Below are 21529 nucleotides of genomic sequence, written 5' to 3' on the forward strand. Positions count from 1 at the left end.
TATCACCAGTGTCGAGGTTGGGAGACTACTCTCTCCCGTCTTCGCATTGGCCATACTCGTCTTACTCGTGGATATCTCATGGAGAGGCTCCCTGCTCCTCTCTGTGAGAATTGCCAAGTTCCATTATCAGTCAGCCACAGTCTGTTGGACTGCCCACTTTATCAACGAGCACGCAGAATTTACCTCCATCGTCGTCTTCGCTCTGCTGCTCTCTCTTTACCTTCCCTTCTCGCTGATGGACCCACCTTTCATCCAGACTCTCTCATTGACTTTTTGACAACAACTGACTTACTTCACAAATTCTGATACCTTCAGCCCTTTCTACTTCAATCTCTTGCTACCCTCTACCCCCGTACTATCCCTTGCCCCGCTGTTTTCTGTAACCTACTGATCATCCCTCCTCCCTTCTGCCATCCAATACCCTCACTTCGTTCCCTACCCTGCAGCGCTGTATAGCCCTTGTGGCTTAGCACTTCTTTTTTATTATAATAATAATAATAACCTTCTAATGCAACTAATGTGTCTTCCTGGGAAATGATTTTTTTTTATTTTTTTTTTTATTAACACATGGGCCGTTTCCCACCAAGTAGGGTGGCCCGAAAAAGAAAAAATTTCACTGTCTTTCCAGAGGTGCATTTACACTACAATTATAAAATTGCAACATTAACACCCCTCCTTCAGAGTGCAGGCACTGTACTTCTCGTCTCCAGGACTCAAGTCTGGCCTGCTGGTTTCCCTGAATCCCTTCATAAATATTACCCTGCTCACACTCCAACAACACATCAAGTCCTAAAAACCATTTGTGTCCATTCACTCCTCTCTAATGAAAGCTTGTATAACATGAATTTTTTGTACATTTTTTTCTAACACCAAAATTCATGCATCATGGGTTGCAGTTTAGTATTACACAGTTTGTCATGAGGTGAGATTGGTGTATAAGTTCCATATAGTGTTGTTTACAGCTCTCACCTCACAGTCATAACTAGCCACAGAATCTTTTTGAAAATGTATGTTCAGTGAATTTAATATAATATTTTTTGAATTGTGTGGTCTTGTGCATTTTAATTCAGTACAGCATTTATACCATTAGTCTTGTTTAAGAAAATTTGGCCATGTGAACATTTAAATTATTTCACTACAGTATTAATCATTGAGGGATTGTAGATAAATGGTTCAGAGAACAAACAAGTTGATAAATTAGACACATGCAACATTTATGTATCTTTATTGTGGGAACATTTTGCAACACAGTGGCTTTACCAGTTCAATACAAAGAAGGTGAAGATCAGGAAGAGTTTGAGATAATCAGTCCCTCAGCCTGGAATCAATGTAATCAGTCCCTCAGTCTTGATAAGAATGCAGCATGTGTATGAAGAAGGGGGTTATATACTGCTTCCATTTTAAAGATCTGTTTCATTTGATCCTTCAAGGTGTGTGCGATGATACTGCCCATTCTCCAGGCGCAGTGTGACCCTTATGGGTTTAAATTATTGCCATGATTATAATTTTTGTTTTTTAAACACCAGCCATCTCTTGCCAAGGCAGGGAGACCCAAAAAAAGAAATGAAAGTTTCTAATTTTTTAAATTTGATAATATAAAAGGAGAAAGGGTTCATGATTAAAATAACAAGTTATAATTGTCTTGAAACTATTGTGTTCTTGAATACAGTATAAGGCAAGTGTATGTAGGAGCACTTGAACCTCAAAATTCATAATCAGAACTGGCCAGAAAATCTTTGGGATTTTTCCATACCATATTTTCTTTCTATAATTAATGCTTATAAATCTCAGTATTAATGGCAATTTAAATAAATTTTTAAAGAATCAAAGAACTTTCACTGTGCTACAGTTATGAAACCTAATCTCGCTTTTTCTATGTAAAATTATGTTTACATATCACAGATTTTGTTGCATACCATAAGATTTTTCCATGACATATTGCTCTCATTATACAAGAACTGAGTGTCCATTGGTAGATAATTATGGTTGGGTTTAATATGACAATGGTAGTTTGGAGTGTGAGAAGAAAATGGTGTTTCATGTTGTCTAAATGATATACAGTAGGTACTGTAGTTATACAGTATAGATTAACGTGAAGAGATAAAACCCTGGATTTAAAAGCCCAGATGAATTTTAATGTTTTGCTTATTATTACAGGCACTAGTGAAGGCAGTATGAACATGACCGAAGGTGAGGAATTAAGCGTAATAGAATTAGATCAAGGAGACGGATGGACAAGAGTCAGGCGAACTTCTGTATTTGAAGAGGGATTTGTGCCTACTTCTTATATTGAAATGACCCTCTATAATAACTGTTAAACATTCCTATTAATAGAAATAATGTGTTTTATGGGAGGAAAAGTCTATATACCCAAAAAAGGGGGTAGTAAATAGAAACTACTAGTGATGTTGGAAATAGCTATATATTGTGACACGCTTGAGTGAAAGTGTTTTCTTTTAATGCATCACAAAGGATGTTGATTTTAGTGATACCATTTTTAGAATTACTATTCAACATAAATTTTTTATTGAGTTATCAAGGTCTGCTGCAAAATTGACATAAATATGCAAATGCTCAACATTATACTCAGAACCCATTGCCCTTTTTTTTTTTTTTTTTTTTAAGGGTGAAATTATTTACTTTATACAAGATAGTTTTATTGACTTTTTTTATACAGTGAATATGCTCCTCATACTTGTAGATATTTGCAGGGATATTGCATTTTACTAAATGTTTCCTGAAGATACTTCCTATATGAAATTAAACTTATATTAAAAGGGTTAATATGAGTCACTTGTTTTTAAATCAAAAGAGCATTTCAGAAGACGTGTGTTAGAACTGAATGTTTAATTTTATGGTTTCAGTAATGCTAATTTGTTTACTTTTGGTGAAAGAGAAATAAAATTGGGATGTAATAAGTATGATATAACAATTATTTTGTAACCAGTAAAGATACTGTATTTGAGTTGAATAAGGCAGTACTAATGTTATGTAGCTATAATTAGCTTGACATAGTACAAGGCATAATTCATCAGTGAAACATTAAATATGCTTTATGGTAATTAAAAGTATTGACTGTTGCAATCAGTAATATAATGACATTATGGTTTGTGTTGCATTACTGGATCTTGTACTTTTATTTTCATCTAGCATGCAGGCTATAATGTATGTTAGGTACTATTAGTATTCTTAATTTTTTTAACCTCTTCATAAAAAACTTTATTTAGATATATTTTCTGTAAAATTACACAGCAGTCTAGTAGAAATGGGAATGAGTTCCAAATCATTTTTATGGGGTCACTGATCAAAAACATTTCTGATAAAAAGGAATCCTAAATATTTTATATACAATTCTTATTCCAAACTATCAGCCGTATTTTTTCCTTTATGTACAATATTGGCTCTTAAGTTTGGAATGTACTGTGATTGTTGTGTTGGTGTGTATGGTGAATGTTTGTCTTTTGAAGGCAATGAAATAGTTTTACTGACCACATGTTTGATTTTCTGCATTAAGTCATTTTATAATTATGCATTTTATGACTGGCTGTGCATTTCTGAATCAGTTGGAAGCAAACTGAAGGAACACATTACACAAACACTTCTCATAAAATGAAGTATTTTTTGTCTTGAGGTTTCATCACTTAGCTATGTATAATGTCTGACCAAATGTCTCAAAGAATTTATAGTGATTTTATTACGAGTAGATTTGTATAGTGTTTGTATCACATTGCCTGAGCTTGGCTCAGGTTCCTGCTAGCTTATGTTTAGCAGTGCTGGAATAATTTTGCACTTCTGTGAAGTGCAGTATATTAGAAGGGTAATATTTTGTATCTAGTTTTGGAAGTGCTGATACTGCTCCTCGAGTATTGTTTAGTCAAGCAATTTCTCACTTTAACAGTACTAACATCTATACTCCATTCTTGGTTTAGATCATTGTTGCCTGGAATTGCCTAAAATAGACTAATAGTAATTGCAAGTTTTTGGCATTGCCTTTAAGGGTAGATAGATCCTGACTGCAGTTGGTTGGCAATGAATCAAATATTAATTACTTTGTTCACTACATTAGTGCCACTTTTTTTTTTTTTTTTTCAAATAATTTTTACCCTCATTTATGTCTTAGATGTAAGAACTTGTATATTTTTGCCCAGTATTTCTGAGTCTATCTGCAATAAATACCATGAGGGGGTCAAAATATTTTTAATTTTGAAACAAGCTTTATATAATAAAAGTTTCACCTGTTTGGGACCTCTGTATTGCTTATCATATTGCATGGTTTATGCCACTTTTTTATTACAAATGTAATAATTCATTACATGTTCAATTCAGCAGCCTTACTATGCTATAATCCTCTGAACTCTTCATCAATTTGTGACTTTAGCAATGATGCTTAATCTCCTGAGCACTAAATAGTAACCATCTTTTTTCCTCAGCATCATTTGGGACTGGATTCCTATCAGTCTTCTTGTTGAGATACCTCCACATAAATTGCATGGATATTTGTCAGTACAACACTCTTTAAACAGTACTAAATTTTGAATTCAGTCAATCAGGCTCAGTGTTAGCAAAGTAATTTTGCATTATTTTGTACAAATCCCATGATGTTCCCATTTATTGCATGCCACTGTCAAACTACCTACCCCTACTCAGGTAACAGTTCTTATAGATGTCAGCGCCTGTCAGTTTTCCTTGAAATGTAGAGTAATTATTCGGCTGCTTTCAGGGATCTTGATAAACATGTAGCTATTGTGTCCTATATATGCATACTGTGCTCAGTATGATGATTTGACAAGGCTGGACTTCCTCAGTGAGTTGGATATGAACCATTGAAGAAGTATCTGCCTCAATATGCTCAGAAAACATAATGCAGAATTTAGCTTGCCGTCTTGTATTTTCTAGTGCCTGTTGCATAATAAAAAATTTGTATAGGAAAATTATAAGATCATTCTTCAGTATTTTGTGATCATTTAATTTAGGCATCATGATTTTTGGTCTAGTTCTACACACTATAATTTTGGGAGGATTAATTGTTATGTTGCCTTATCAGTTTGAGCTATTTTTTGAGGGTGATATTCCAAAGTTAAAGCACTAGTACAGTTTGTCCTTTGTTGCACAGTTAGACACAGCATGACTTAACAATCAACCTATTAAAGAACCATGCACAAATTACCTTTTATTTAAAAATTGTTCTGACAAAAAAATTTTAAAATTTTAGAAAGTAAAATATAGTGGCGGTTTCCAAATTTGTCCAACACACAACTGTTAAGCTTGTTTTCTAATTTCTTCTTTTTGGGAGCTTTTACAAAAATTGAAAGAGGATCAGTATTAGCTATACACTAACATTCTCAGCAGACTTTTCGTTTCATAATTATGTCAATTCCTGTACAGAAAACATACGAGGGAAGCATCAATCCATAAGTGTGACCACTTACACCATACTTTGATTTTGTACAGTGTAAAGGAATGTTACTTGGTACTGTATTTCATTTAGAAAGTTGGCACAGAAAATTATTTTATATATGTCAATTACCAAGGGGCAAAGAGCACAGTTACCAGCAGTCAGTTGCTCTTCAATAATGGAAGAGTAGGCTAAAAAGTCATAATAGCATACATGAAATATACAAGTTGAATTTAATAGATTGTGTTTTGAGTAATAACCTGAATGGAAATATTGAAAGAATAGCTACAAATCCAGCAACTTGTCTTTTTAGTATCTCTTCATATATAAGGATCTTCAAAACTTAAATTTTTGCTGAAGAACTGCTGTGCAAGTCCTATATACCTACTCCTGTACATTTTATTTGTATTTTGTACATATTTTTGTATTATAGACTGTTTTTATATTAGTAATTAAGGAGATGCTTTTTTTTTTTTATATGCTTATCAGGGAGTGATGACATACTAGCAAGATAATGCTTGGCTTTTCATGTCAGCTTTATAGGTAATCCCCTGGTAAATGATGTATTAATATTATTATATATATATAATAAAAATACACTGTTTTGTATTACATTCATCTTCCTAGTTAACAAGAATCTTTTTCAAATCCAATTTTAATAAGCAGCAGCCATTAATTGGGTTGCTAAATTTAAAAAATATAGTTACCCATTTGAACAAGTTTAATTAAAATATAGGTTAATTCTGACTATTCTGTTTTTTTTTTTTTATCACACTGGCCGATTCCCACCAAGGCAGGGTGGCCCGAAAAAGAAAAACTTTCACTCCATCACTGTCTTGCCAGAAGGGTGCTTTACACTACAGTTTTTAAACTGCAACATTAACACCCCTCCTTCAGAGTGCAGGCACTGTACTTCCCATCTCCAGGACTCAAGTCCGGCCTGCCGGTTTCCCTGAATCCCTTCATAAATGTTACTTTGCTCACACTCCAACAGCACGTCAAGTATTAAAAACCATTTGTCTCCATTCACTCCTATCAAACACGCTCACGCATGCCTGCTGGAAGTCCAAGCCCCTAACAATTCTCTTGGCTGATGAGTTGCCAAAAAAGGTTGGCAGAATATCTTAACTTGGTACACATCTCAACACTTCTAAATTGACATTAAGAATTTGAAATGTTTTGATTTCTTTAAGAATGTTGAAGAACAAACGGCATAATCCCATGACTGGAACAATACACATATAACCCGCACATAGGAGAGAGGCGTCTATGGCAACGTTCCTCTTCAAGGGGGGCTCCTTGGCGTGGTGAAGAGGCTCTTGGTCTGAGGAATTAGACCTGTCGGTCTACTTCCTCAGACAGAACCTAATTACCCCCCAATACCCCGTTCCCTATCCCATCCTCCCCACCCCTCCCTTTTGCCCTTCCTTTTTGGCCTTTGGTTTTTTTTTTTTTTTTTTTCCCACAGGCACGCTAGTTCCTAGGTAGGGGAAAGGGTACCGGGGTCCATCCCATTCCGTTGAGGTTCTTGGCGGTGGGTGCTGTATAGCCCTTGTGGCTTAGCGCTTCTTTTTGATTATAATAATAATCTTGGCGGTGGCGTAGTTTGCCGTGGAATCTGGATTGCCTGGGGATGTCCTGATCCCTCTCCGGTATCCCGGAGGGTGGCTTTGGGTGTCTCTCGGGCGACGGGTGTATCTCTGGAAGCCACCTTTCGGATTCCGGGGGTGGTGGCCGAAGGAGGTATGCTTTGTGGCGGATTTCCGGCTGCCCTCTCTTTTGTCCACCGAGGTAGCTCGGCAGATGTGAGGTTGCTATCCCGGATTGCCGGTTTACTGGCATGATGGTTAGGGTATGGCACGGGTTCCATGCTGCATCTGCGCTACTTGCGGTGCTGAGGTCCTCTTGGGCGCGGAGGGACATTTCTGGCCCTTTCATTCCTCCTAGGAACTATCCCTCCCCGGTCCCCCCTTTTTTTATTCTTTTTTTTATTTTTCTTTTCTTTTCTTTTCTTTTTTTTCTTAAAAACAAAAAGAAAGAAGTAACCTAACCATGGCAGCCCTAGTCCATGAACCTGCTACACCCGGGCCCCTTCTTGATACTGCACCCCGTTCTGACTCCTCCTCGTCTTTGGACCACTCTTCGGACACTCCTAATGCCTCTGTACCTCTTGTCGGTGCTGTTTCCTCACCCGCTTCAGGTACTGAGGCCTCAACTGACTCCTTCGATTTATCTGACCTTCGCTCTCCTCTGACTATGCTTCCGGCCTCTCCCTCTACGGTGCGGCAATTTTCGAATCGCCGGCCCGTTCCGCGTCGGACCAACTCTGGTCCCACGCCTAAACGCCAACGACAATTACCTGCTGATGATACTTCTCCATCTTCTCGTTCTTCTCGGAAAAGATCGACACGTCGTTCACTACCTTTCCACTCTCAGTTTCAGATTGCACAATGGACTAAATTCTTCACTTTACGACCGACTTCCTCTACTGCCTATCTTTCTGACCACAGTATTGGCAAGGCACTCCTACGCCATGTTGGTAAAGATATTTCTTTTCATGCTCTTAAGAGCGGTACGCGCATCGTCACCATACAGAATGCTACCCAGGCTCATGAGCTTTCTCGTCTTTCCCATATTGATACTGTTCCTGTAACTATTGAAAAGCATCATTCCCTCAATTCTTGTAGTGGTACTGTCATTCTGCCCCATACTATAGTTCAACAAAATTTCCAGACATGTGGCACTGACATTCTTGAGCAGCTGGAACTCCAAGATCTCCCAATCCTCAAGGTAGACACTTACGTTCTTCCTGCCCGCGGGCGGAGACGATACCCTAGCAATGTAGCTCGTTTAACTTTTGACAGCCGTGAACTCCCATCCTCAGTTTATGTAGCAGGACATCAGTTACAAGTTCGAAAGGTGATCCCTACACCGCAACAGTGTAGAAATTGCTGGCGATTTGGCCATCCAGCGAAATATTGCAGATCTATCGCCGAATGCCCAGTCTGTGGTGCCGATGACCATTCTAATACGTCTTGCAATCGACCTCCCTCTTGCCTTAATTGTCATGAGGCTCACCCTTCGTACTCTCGCCGTTGTCAAGTCTACTTAAACGAGCAGGAAATCCGTTACCTCAAAGAGGCAGAAGGTCTCCCTTATGCCATGGCAGTTTCTCATCTCCGCCTCCGAGGGAGACTACCTCGTGTTTCTTATTCCCGTGTTTCAAAACATCCCCCCACTTCTGGTATCCCATTTTCTGCACCCACCTCTGTGGTTACCTCTCCCATAGTCACTCCTGTAGCTAATTCTTTTGCTGTCCTCGGCTCAGACGTCCCTACTTCAATGTCTCAGTCTGATCTCGCTTCTTCGTGTTCTCTCTCACAAGCCTCAGTAGCGACGAGATCTCGTATGACACCTCCCAATCGTCCCTCTACTTCTCAAAAGTGAAAAAAAGGTCCGTTAACACCTCCTACCCATCTTCCACCTCCTCATTTTCCCTTCCCTGTCTCTGTACCTGGTTCTCCCCCTCTCACTGGCTCTGTTACAAGTGTAGAGGTTCACCCTCCTCCTCGTACTGTACCTTCCTCCCCTGTTCCCTCCCAAGTTTCTTCCTCTTCTGCCACCTCCCAGGTTTCTGCCTCTTCTGTCCCCTTCCACGCTTCTCCAGTTCCCTCCACCCTTTCGCCCCCCCCTACCTTGGTACAGTCCATTACAGTTCCAGTCTTCACTCATCCTCCCCCTACCATTTCCAATATTGTCTCCCATACGACGTCTCTGAATTCTGAAACACTTGAAGCAATCTCTGAATATATTGCAGAGACCAAATCATCAATGGACACTGATCCACCCTCTGCTCCTTCTCTCTCCTCTACTCCATCTGCGCAACTCCTTTCTTCACAGCGCACCGTTCCTTCGCTGCTTGAACGTTTTCCACTGCCTCCGCATGTGGACTTTTCTAACCCCTCTAGCCCGTAGGAACCCTTACCTGCGGATTTCAGGTATCTTTATCATTGCCAATCATGGCCTATTTACAGTGGAATATACGCGGCCTCAGGGATAATCGGGGTGAGCTTCAGATGTTACTCTCCCAGTTTTCCCCTGTTGGTGTTTGCTTACAGGAACCAAAATTACACTCTGCTGTTCTCTCTCCCATCTCAGGCTATAATTTATTGTATTCTTCAGATCCTTTTCCTGATGGGACCTTTAATGAAAGTGCCCTTCTTCTACGCACTGATATTCCGTACCATCAGCTATTTGTTTGTACTTCCCTGCATTACACAGCAGCCCGTATCCACTTGCATAGGTGGTATACGCTCTGTTCTTTATATCTCTCTCCTTCTCGGGCATTATCTATTCTGGATATTGCCTTTCTTGTTTCGTCATTACCACCACCGATTCTGTTACTTGGTGATTTTGATGCCCACCATTTCCTCTGTGGGAGGTCTCACTGTGATTCCCGTGGCATTCAGTTAGAGGCTTTTCTTGCCACCCACCCCCTCCATGTTTTAAATACAGGTACTCACACCCATTTTGATCCTCGGACTCACACTCTCTCTTGCATCGATCTCTCAGTCTGCTCTTCCTCCGCCGCATTAGACTTCACTTGGTCTGTTCTTCCAGACTTACATGACAGCGATCATTTCCCAATCATTCTTACTTCCCCTTCATATTCACCACCTCTTCGCATCCCACGCTGGCAATTTGATCAGGCAAATTGGAACCTTTACTCACACCTAACGGTTTTTAGAGAGGTTCCTTCTTCGTCCTCCATCGATGAGCTTTTACACCTCGTCTCGTCCTCCGTTTTAACTGCAGCTTCTCATTCTATACCCCAAACTTCGGGCAGGCATTCTCAGAAATGCGTGCCTTGGTGGTCTCCTGCTTGTTCTCGTGCAGTACGTTTGAAATGCGCTGCATGGGGCAGGTACCGGTGCAATAGAACCACAGAGAGACTTCTTGATTTTAAGCAGAAGCGTGCGATCGCTCGCCGTGTCATCCGTGACGCTAAACGCACTTGCTGGCGAGATTATGTCTCCACCATCACCTCTGTTTCCTCTATGAGTGCAGTCTCGAAAAAAGTACGAAAACTGAGTGGTAAATATTCCCCTGACCTGGCTCCTGTTCTGCGGGTTACCGGTGTTGATATAGCAAACCCACTAGATGTTGCCAATGAAATTGGCAATCATCTGGTTCATATTTCTCAGGGACTCCATCTATGCCCCTCATTTCTTTCCACAAAGTCTGCCAGAGAGTTAGCACCCTTGGACTTTTCTTCTCTCAGAGAAGAACAGTATAATGTGCCTTTTACACTTCAAGAACTGGAGGCAACACTCTCAGCTTGCCGATCATGGGCAGCTGGGCCCGACGACATTCATATTCGTATGCTACAACATTTACATCAGTCAGTGCTATTACGCCTTTACAATCTTATTTGGTCACAAGGAGTTCTTCCACAGCTGTGGAAATCCGCCATTGTTCTCCCTTTCCGCAAACCAGGCACTACGGGACATGAAACCTCCCACTATCGTCCCATTGCTCTTACCAGTGCAGTTTGCAAAGTGATGAAACGCCTAGTAAATAGACGTTTAGTGTGGTATTTAGAGACACACAACAGTCTCTCCACTCGTCAATATGGCTTTTGTAAGGGACGTTCTACCATAGACCCCTTACTACGCTTGGATACGTATGTTCGTAATGCCTTTGCGAATAACCACTCAGTTATTGCCACATTTTTTGACCTTGAGAAGGCATATGACACAACTTGGAGGTATAATATTTTAGCCCAAGCCCACTCCTTAGGCCTTCGAGGCAATCTACCATCCTTCCTTAAGAACTTTTTAACTGACAGGCATTTCCGTGTTCGGGTTAATAATGTGCTCTCCCCGGACTTTATCCAAGCTGAAGGTGTCCCCCAGGGATGTGTTCTGAGCACAACACTTTTTCTCCTTGCTATTAATGATTTGGCCTCTAGTCTTCCATCACATATTTGGTCATCACTCTATGTTGATGACTGCGCTATTGCCTGTGCAGGCGCTGACTGTCACCTTATTACAGTTTCTCTCCAGCATGCAGTCGACCGTGTTTCCAATTGGGCCACCACACGTGGGTTTAAATTTTCCAGCACTAAAACCCACCAAATTACTTTCACTAGACGCTCTGTCATCTCCGATCATCCTTTGTACCTCTATGGCTCCCGTATCCCTGAACATGATAGTCAAGTTTCTGGGCCTCCTCTTTGATCGTAGGTTATCCTGGAAACCTCACATTACCTCTCTGAAGGCAACTTGTCACAGCCGGCTGAACCTTCTTAAAACCCTTGCTCATCTTTCATGGGGAGCTGATCGTCGAACCCTCCTTCGCCTACATTCCACCCTTATTTTATCGAAATTTGATTATGTTGACCAAATCTATTCAGCGGCATCTCCTGCTACTCTCTCTAGCCTTAACCCCATTCATCACCAAGGATTACGTTTATGCCTTGGTGCTTTTCGCTCTTCCCCTGTCGAGAGCCTCTATGCAGAAGCGAACGTTCCATCCTTATCCGATCGCCATTGCCTTCGCTACTATGTACGCTCTCATGATCTCGCAATCCTTCCATTTTTAGAATGGTCACTGATATTAGTAGACATTCTTTATTTGTTCGCCGCCCCTGTTTACTCTGTCCCTTCTCTCTTCGCCTTCATTCGCTCTTGTCTTCTTGCTCTCTTTTTCTTGACCACTTTCACTCTCATTCTCATGCCATTGCTGTATACACAGATGGCTCTAAGTCTTCTGACGGCATAGGATTCGCAGCAGTGTTTCCGGACAGCGTCGTACAAGGGCATTTACTATCTTTGGCTAGTATTTTTACTGCTGAATTGTATGCCATCCTTACAGCACTTATCCGTATTGCATCTATGCCTGTGTCATCATTTGTGGTTGTCTCAGACTCCCTTAGTGCTTTACAGGCTATATAGAAATTTGATACACCTCACCCTTTAGTCCTCCGTATCCAACTTTGGCTACGCCGCATCTTTACCAAGCATAAAGACATTGTTTTTTGTTGGGTCCCTGGTCATGTTGACGTACAGGGCAATGAACAGGCAGACACTGCTGCGCGGTCAGCAGTACATGACCTACCAGTTTCATGTAGAGGTATTCCATTTACGGACTATTTTGCTGCAATATCTTCCCAACTTCACACCTGTTGGCAACAACGTTGGTCTACTATGCTCGGCAACAAACTTCAATCTATTAAACCGAGTATAGGTTACTGGCCGTCTTCTTATCACCAGTGTCGAGGTTGGGAGACTACTCTCTCCCGTCTTTGCATTGGCCATACTCGTCTTACTCATGGATATCTCATGGAGAGGCGCCCTGCTCCTCTCTGTGAGAATTGACAAGTTCCATTATCAGTCAGCCACATTCTGTTGGACTGCCCACTTTATCAACGAGCACGCAGAATTTACCTCCGTCGTCGTCTTCGCTCTGCTGCTCTCTCTTTACCTTCCCTTCTCGCTGATGGACCCACCTTTCATCCAGACTCTCTCATTGACTTTTTGACAACAACTGACTTACTTCACAAACTCTGATGATACCTGCAGCCTTTTCTACCTCAATCTCTTGCTGCCCTCTACCCCCGCACTATCCCCTGCCCCGCTGTTTTCTGTAACTTATTGATCGCCCCTCACCCCTTCTGCTGCCTGATACCCTCACTTCCTTCCCTACCCTGCAGCGCTGTATAGCCCTTGTGGCTTAGTGCTTCTTTTTGATTATAATAATAATATGGCAACATTTTGGTCCGACTTGGACCATTTACAAAGCCACACTAACAGAAAGGAGAGGAAGAGCCAGTATATATAGGTAACCTGGCAGGGACAGTATAAGAGGTGGAAGTAATAGTAGTAGTGGTAAAGTAGGGAGAGTGGTTGGTGGGACAAGACATAGAAGGGGGAGAGAAAAAGGAGGCAAAAGTGAAGGTAGTAGTAGCAGTGGAGTCAGTCAAAGGCCATAGAAGAGGAACACTGTAGGAGAGCTAAGTGCCCACAAGGGGTAAGACAAAAAAACAGGGGAGGGGGAAATGAGTAAAGGAAAAAACACCAAAGGCAGAAGAAAGGAAACTCAAAACAAGAAAAATGAAAGACAATTATTATTATTATTATTATAATCAAAAAAGAAGTGCTAAGCCACAAGGGCTATACAGCGCTGCAGGGTAGGGAAGGAAGCGAGGGTATCAGGCAGCAGAAGGGGTGAGGGGCGATCATTAAGTTACAGAAAACAGCGGGGCAGGGGATAGTGCGGGGGTAGAGGGCAGCAAGAGATTGAGGTAGAAAAGGCTGCAGGTATCATCAGAGTTTGTGAAGTAAGTCAGTTGTTGTCAAAAAGTCAATGAGAGAGTCCGGATGAAAGGTGGGTCCATCAGCGAGAAGGGAAGGTAAAGAGAGAGCAGCGGAGCGAAGATGACGACGGAGGTAAATTATGCGTGCTCGTTGATAAAGTGGGCAGTCCAACAGAATGTGGCTGACTGATAATGGAGCTTGGCAATTCTCAGAGTGAGGAGCAGGACACCTCTCCATGAGATATCCATGAGTAAGATGAGTATGGCCAGTAATTTATACTCGGTTTAATAGATTGAAATTTGTTGCCGAGCATAGTAGACCAACGTTGTTGCCAACGGGTGTGAAGATATTGCAGCAAAATAGTCCATAAATGGAATACCTCTATATGAAACTGGTAGGTCATGTACTGCTGACCGCGCAGCAGTGTCTGCCTGTTCATTGCCCTGTACGTCAACATGACCAGGGACCCAACAAAAAACAATATCTTTATGCTTGGTAAAGATGCGGTGTAGCCAAAGTTGGATACGGAGGACTAAGGGGTGAGGTGTATCAAATTTCTGTATAGCCTGTAAAGCACTAAGGGAGTCTGAGACAACCACAAATGATGACACAGGCATAGATGCAATGCGGATAAGTGCTGCAAGGATGGCATACAATTCAGCAGTAAAAATACTAGCCGAAGATAGTAAATGCCCTCGTACGACGCTGTCTGGAAACACTGCTGTGAATCCTACGCCGTCAGAAGACTTAGAGCCATCTGTGTACACAGCAATGGCATGAGAATGAGAGTGTAAGTGGTCAAGAAAAAGAGAGCGGGAAGCGACCGTAGACAGTTGGGCTTTCGAGCAAGGGAGAGAGAAAGAACAGACTCAAACAGCTGGAACTTCCCAGGGGGGTAGGGAAAAGTGAGATGCTACATGAACATAGAAAGGTGGTAATTGAAGAGAAGACAAGAGCGAATGAAGGCGAAGAGAGTAGGGACGGAGTAAACAGGGGCGGCGAACAAATAAAGAATGTCTACTAATATCAGTGACCATTCTATAAATGGAAGGATTGCGGAGATCATGAGAGCGTACATAGTAGCGAAGGCAATGGGCATCACGGCGATCGTATAAGGGTGGAATGTTCGCTTCTGCATAGAGGCTCTCGACAGGGGAAGAGCGAAAAGCACCAAGGCATAAACGTAATCCTTGGTGATGAATGGGGTTAAGGCTAGAGAGAGTAGCAGGAGATGCCGCTGAATAGATCTGGTCACCATAATCAAGTTTCGATAAAATGAGGGTGGAATGTAGACGAAGGAGGGTTCGACGATCAGCTCCCCATGAAAGATGAGCAAGGGTTTTAAGAAGGTTCAGCTGGCTGTGACAAGTTGCCTTCAGAGAGGTAATGTGAGGTTTCCAGGATAACTTACGGTCAAAGAGGAGGCCCAGAAACTTGACTGTATCACGTTCAGGGATACGGGAGCCATAGAGGTACAAAGGATGATCGGAGATGACAGAGCGTCTAGTGAAAGTAATTTGGTGGGTTTTAGTGCTGGAAAATTTAAACCCATGTGCGGTGGCCCAATTGGAAACGCGGTCGACCGCATGCTGGAGAGAAACTGTAATGAGGTGACAGTCAGCGCCTGCACAGGCAATAGCGAAGTCATCAACATAGAGTGATGACCAAATATGTGATGGAAGACTAGAGGCCAAATCATTAATAGCAAGGAGAAAAAGTGTTGTGCTCAGAACACATCCCTGGGGGACACCTTCAGCTTGGATAAAGTCCGGGGAGAGCACATTATTAACCCGAACACGGAAATGCCTGTCAGTTAAAAAGTTCTTAAGGAAGGATGGTAGATTGCCTCGAAGGCCTAAGGAGTGGGCTTGGTCTAAAATATTATACCTCCAAGTTGTGTCATATGCCTTCTCAAGGTCAAAAAATATGGCAATGACTGAGTGGTTATTCGCAAAGGCATTACGAACATACGTATCCAAGCGTAGTAAGGGGTCTATGGTAGAACGTCCCTTACAAAAGCCATATTGACGAGTGGAGAGACTGTTGTGTGTCTCTAAATACCACACTAAACATTTATTTACCAGGCGTTCCATCACTTTGCAAACTGCACTGGTAAGAGCAATGGGACGATAGTGGGAGGCTTCATGTCCCGTAGTGCCTGGTTTGTGGAAAGGGAGAACAATGGCAGATTTCCACAGCTGTGGAAGAACTCCTTGTGATCAAATAAGATTGTAAAGGCATAATAGGACTGCAAGGGCTGACTGATGTAAATGTTGTAGCATACGAATGTGAATGTCATCGGGCCCAGCTGCCGATGATTGGCAAGCTGAGAGTGTTGCCTCCAGTTCTTGAAGTGTAAAAGGCACATTATACTGTTCTTCTCTGAGAGAAGAAAAGTTTAAGAGTGCTAACTCTCTGGCAGACTTTGAGGAAAGAAATGAGGGGCATAGATGGAGTCCCTGAGAAATACGAACCAGATGATTGCCAATTTCATTGGCAACATCTAGTGGGTTTGTTATATCAACACCGACAACCCGCAGAACAGGAGCCGGGTCAGGAGAATATTTACCACTCAGCTTTCGTACTTTTTTCCAGACTGCACTCATAGAGGAAGCAGAGGTTATGGTGGAGACATAATCTCGCCAGCTAGTGTGTTTAGCGTCACGGATGACACGGCGAGCGATCGCACGCTTCTGCTTAAAATCAAGAAGTCTCTCCGTGGTTCTATTGTACCGGTACCTGCCCCATGCAGCGCGTTTCAAACGTACTGCACGAGCACAAGCAGGAGACCACCAAGGCACTCATTTCTGAGAATGCCTGCCCGAAGTTTGAGGTATACAATTAGAAGCGACGGTTAAAACGGAGGACGAGAAGAGGTGTAAAAGCTCATCAACGGAGGACGAAGAAGGAACCTCTCTAAAAACAGATATGTGTGAGTAAAGGTTCCAATTTGCCTGATCAAATTGCCAGCGTGGGATGCGAAGTGGTGGTGAATATGAAGGGGAAGTAAGAATGATTGGGAAATGATTGCTGTCATGTAAGTCCGGGAGAACAGACCAAGTGAAGTCTAATGCGGCGGAGGAAGAGCAGACTGAGAGATCGATGCAAGAGAGAGTGTGAGTCCGAGGATCAAAATGGGTGTGAGTACCTGTATTTAAAACATGGAGGGGGTGGGTGGCAAGAAAAGCCTCTAACTGAATGCCACGGGAATCACAGTGAGACCTCCCCCAAAGGAAATGATGGGCATTAAAATCGCCAAGTAACAGAATCGGTGGCGGTAATGACGAAACAAGAAAGGCAATATCCGGAATAGATAATGCCCGAAAAGGAGAGAGATATAAAGAGCAGAGCATATACCACCTATGCAAGTGGATACGGGCTGCTGTGTAATGCAGTGAAGTACGAACAAATAGCTGATGGTATGGAATATCATTGCGTTGAAGAAGGGCACTTTCATTAAAGGTCCCATCAGGAAAAGGATCTGACGAATACAATAAATTATAGCCTGAGATGGGAGAGATAACAGCAGAGTGTAATTTTGGTTCCTGTAAGCAAACACCAACAGGGGAAAACTGGGAGAGTAACATCTGAAGCTCACCCCGATTACCCGAGGCCACGTATATTCCACTGTAAATAGGCCATGATTGGCAATGATAAAGATACTTGAAATCCGCAGGTAAGGGTTTCTACGGACTAGAGGGGTTAGAAAAGTCCACATGCGGAGGCAGCGGAAAACGTTCAAGCAGCGAAGGAATGGTGCGCTGTGAAGAAAGGAGTTGCGCAGATGGAGGAGAGGAGAGAGAAGGAACAGAGGGTGGATCAGTGTCCATTGATGGTTTGGTCTCTGCAATATATTCGGAGATTGCTTCAAGTATTTCGGAATTCAGAGACGTCGTATGGGAGACAATATTGGAACGGTAATGGACTGTACCAAGGTAGGGGGGGGGGCGAAAGGGTGGAGGGAACTGGAGAAGAAGCGTGGAAGGGGGCAGAAGAGGCAGAAACCTGGGAGGTGGCAGAAGAGGAAGAAACCTGGGAGGGAACAGGGGAGGTAGGTACAGTACAAGGAGGAGGGTGAACCTCTACACTTGTAATAGAGCCAGTGAGAGGGGAAGAACCCAGTACAGAGACAGGGAAGGTAAAATGAGGAGGTGGAAGTAAGGAAGGAGGGGTTAAAGGACCTTTTTTTGACTTCTGAGAAGTAGAGGGACGATTGGGAGGAGGTGTTGTACGAGGTCTTGTCGATACTGAGGTTTGTGAGGGAGAACACGAAGAAGCGTGAACAGACTGAGGCATTGAAGTATGGATGTCTGAGCCGAGGACAGCAAAAGAATTAGATACAGGAGTGACTATGGGAGAGGTAACCACAGAGGAGGCTGCAGAAGATGGGACCCCAGAAGTGGGGGGACGTTTTGAAACACGGGAATAAGAAACACGAGGTAGTCTCCCTCGGAGGCGGAGGTGAGAAACTGCCATGGCATAAGGGAGACCTTCTGCCTCTTTGAGGTAACGGATTTCCCGCTCATTTAAGTAGACTTGGCAACGGCGAGAGTACGAAGGGTGAGCCTCATGACAATTAAGGCAAGAGGGAGGTCGATTGCAAGACGTATTAGAATGGTCATCGGCACCACAGACTGGGCATTTGGCTATGGATCTGCAATATTTAGCTGGATGGCCAAATCGCCAGCAATTTCTACACTGCTGCTGTGTAGGGATCACCTTTCGAACTTGTAACCGATATCCTGCCACATAAACTGAGGATGGGAGTTCACGGCTGTCAAAAGTTAAACGAGCCACATTGCTAGGGTATCGTCTCCACCCGCGGGGAGGAAGAACAGAAGTGTCTACCTTGAGGACTGGGAGATCTTGGAGTTCCAGCTGTTCAAGAATGTCATTGCCACATGTCTGGAAATTTTGTTGAACTATGGTATGAGGCAGATTGACGGTACCACTACAAGAATTGAGGGAATGATGTTTTTCAATAGTGACAGGAACAGTATCTATATGGGAAAGAAGAGAAAGATCATGAGCTTGGGTAGCATTCTGTACAGTGATGATGCGTGTACCGCTCTTAAGAGCATGAAAAGAAATATCTTTACCAACATGGCATAGGAGTGCTTTGCCAATACTGTGGTCGGAAAGATAGGCGGTAGAGGAAGTCGATCGTAAAGTGAAGAATTTAGTCCATTGTGTAGTCTGAAACTGAGCGTGGAAAGGGAGTGCAGGATGTGTTGATCTTTTCTGAGAAAAACGAGAAGATGGAGAAGTATCATCAGCAGGTAACTGTCATTGGCGTTTAGGCGTGGGACCAGAATTGGTCCGACGCCGAACGGGCCGACGATTCAAAAATTGCCACACTGTAGAGGGAGAGGCCGGAAGCATAGTCAAAGGAGAGCGGAGGTCAGTTAAATCAAAGGAGTCAGTCGAGACCTCAGTACCTGAAGCGGGTGAGGAAACAGCACCGGCAAGAGGTACAGAGGCATGAGGAGTGTCCGAAGAGTGGTCCAAAGACGAGGCGGGGTCAGAACGGGGTGCAGTCTCAAGAAGGGGCCCGGGGGAATCAGGTTCATGGACTAGGGCTGCCATGGTTAGGTTACTTCTTTCTTTCTGTTTTTAAGAAAAAAAAAGAAAGAAGAAAAGAAAAAAGAATAAAAAAAAGGGGGGACTGGGGAGGGATAGTTCCTAGGAGGAATGAAAGGGCCAGAAATCTCCCTCCGCGCCCAAGAGGACCTCAGCACCGCAAGTAGTGTAGATGCAGCATGGAACCCGTGCCATACCCTACCCATCGTGCCAGTAAACTAGCAATCCGGGATAGCAACCTCACATCTGCCGAGCTACCTTGGTGGACAAAAGAGAGGGCGGCCAGATATCCGCCACAAAGCATACCTCCTTCAGCCACCACCCTCGGAATCCGAAAGGTGGCTTCCAGAGATACACCCGTCGCCCGAAAGACACCCAAAGCCACTCTCCGGGATACCGGAGAGGGATCGGGACATCCCCAGGCGATCCAGATTCCACGGCAAACTACGCCACCGCCAAGAACCTCAACGGAATGGGATAGACCCTGGTACCCTTTCCCCTACCTGGGAACTAGCGCGCCTGTGGGAAGAATCCCAAAGGCCAAAAAGAGGAAGGGCAAGAGGGAGGGGTGGGGAGGGGGAGGAGGAAAGGGAAAAGGGGAGGATGGGATAGGGAAGGGGGGATTGGGGGTAATTAGGTTCAGTCTGAGGAAGGAGACCGACAGGTCTAATTCCTCAGACCAAAAGCCTCTTCACCACGCCAAGGAGCCCCCCTTGAAGAGGATGAATTACGAAGAGTGGAAATTTCTTCTCTCTCAAACTCTCTACTCCTGGGAAATCTCCTGTTCTTTGCATTCTCTATATTTCCAGTCTTTTTTTTATCTCAACTCTCTCCATTCATTAGACATCAAACTTACTTTTTGCAGACTAATACCCTTCACACTAATCTAGTTTGTACCTCTTCTCCCACTATAGATGCCCCTTGTGTCTACTCTATTTTGTGTTCCTCTTGTCCTCTTCAGTACTTTGGAGAAACTGGCCATTCTCTTTCTGACAAACTCACTGAGCACAAAAGAAGTACAGTGGACCCCCGGTTAACGATTTTAATCCGTGCAAGAGGGGTAATTGTTATGCGAAATAATCGTTATGTGAATGAATTTTCCCCATAAGAAATAATGGAAATAAAATTAATCCGTGCAAGACACCCAAAAGTATGAAAAAAAAATTTTTTTACCACATGAAATATTAATTTTAATACACACAAACTGAAAAAGGCATGCACACTTACATGACACTTACTTTTATTGAAGATCTGGTGATGATTGATGGGATGGGAGGAGGGGAGAGCATTATCTTCTTACTGTTTAGAAGGGGAATCCCCTTCCATTAGGACTTGAGGTAGCAAGTCCTTTTCCGGGGTTACTTCCCTTCTTCTTTTAATGCCACTAGGACCAGCTTGAGAGTCACTGGACCTCTGTCGCACAACAAATCTGTCCATAGAGCTCTGTACCTCCCGTTCCTTTACGATTTGTCTAAAATGGGCCACAACATTGTCATTGAAATAGTCACCAGCACGGCTTGCAACAGCTGTGTCAGGGTGATTTTCATCCATAAAGGTTTGCAGTTCAACCCACTGTGCACACATTTCCTTAATCTTTGAAGTAGGCACAATGGATTACTGGCATAGGCTTTCAGGGTAGCCCCAAACCCTTCAAAATCTTTCTTAATTTCCATACTAATTTCCTACCACAGGGTTTAGAAGTCCTCACTTATTTTCCAGAAACAGCACCGAAAACACTGTAATAATACGAAATATTCCGAGTGTATGCTTGGATGTTACCGCGGAGGCTGGCTGGTAAACAATGGGACGGGCGGCACATGTGAGGCTGGCTGAGGGCACATTGGACGCGTCTCGGACGAAAATCGGTGAAATCTGCGCGGCATTTTGCGATGTAAGCGGTATGCGGAAAAATCGCTATGTGATGCCATCGTTATGCGGGGGTCCACTGTACTAGGCTTGCCGACACCAACAATGCTCTCTTTTGTCATGTTAGAGATCACAGTCATCCTATTGATTGGTTTTCTGCTAAAACTGTCTACCCCACTTCTAACTTTGACAGTTGCCATCTCGTTGAATCCTCTCTTATACACAACTTTCCTTGTATGAACCTTAGTCTTGGTTTTGTCTCTGTAGATGCCTTCCTTTCCCATTACAATGTCAAATGCTTCAAATTTCAGAACACACATGATTTAAACTGATTCTTTTTATCTTCTCTTTTCCTGGGTTTCCTTTCTTC

At 43.1% G+C, this 21529-nt stretch overlaps 1 protein-coding gene and 1 long non-coding RNA gene across 10 annotated transcripts in view; one reads left to right on the forward strand and one right to left on the reverse strand.

Annotated features, from left to right (window-relative positions):
* Cip4 (formin-binding protein 1-like Cip4) overlaps positions 1–6000 on the forward strand; it is a 625492-nt gene extending 619492 nt beyond the window's left edge. For all 9 annotated transcript variants that reach the window (XM_070087374.1, XM_070087375.1, XM_070087380.1 and 6 more), the window contains one exon: positions 2158–6000. In XM_070087374.1, coding sequence (XP_069943475.1) covers positions 2158–2318 — 161 coding nt within the window. In that variant the 3' untranslated portion in view covers positions 2319–6000. The remainder of the gene's footprint in view (positions 1–2157) is intronic.
* LOC128689021 (uncharacterized) overlaps positions 1–21529 on the reverse strand; it is a 238706-nt gene that overhangs the window by 167694 nt on the left and 49483 nt on the right. The window lies entirely within an intron of this gene.

This window comes from Cherax quadricarinatus, chromosome 21 (assembly GCF_038502225.1).
Source record: "Cherax quadricarinatus isolate ZL_2023a chromosome 21, ASM3850222v1, whole genome shotgun sequence".
Taxonomy (NCBI): domain Eukaryota; kingdom Metazoa; phylum Arthropoda; class Malacostraca; order Decapoda; family Parastacidae; genus Cherax; species Cherax quadricarinatus.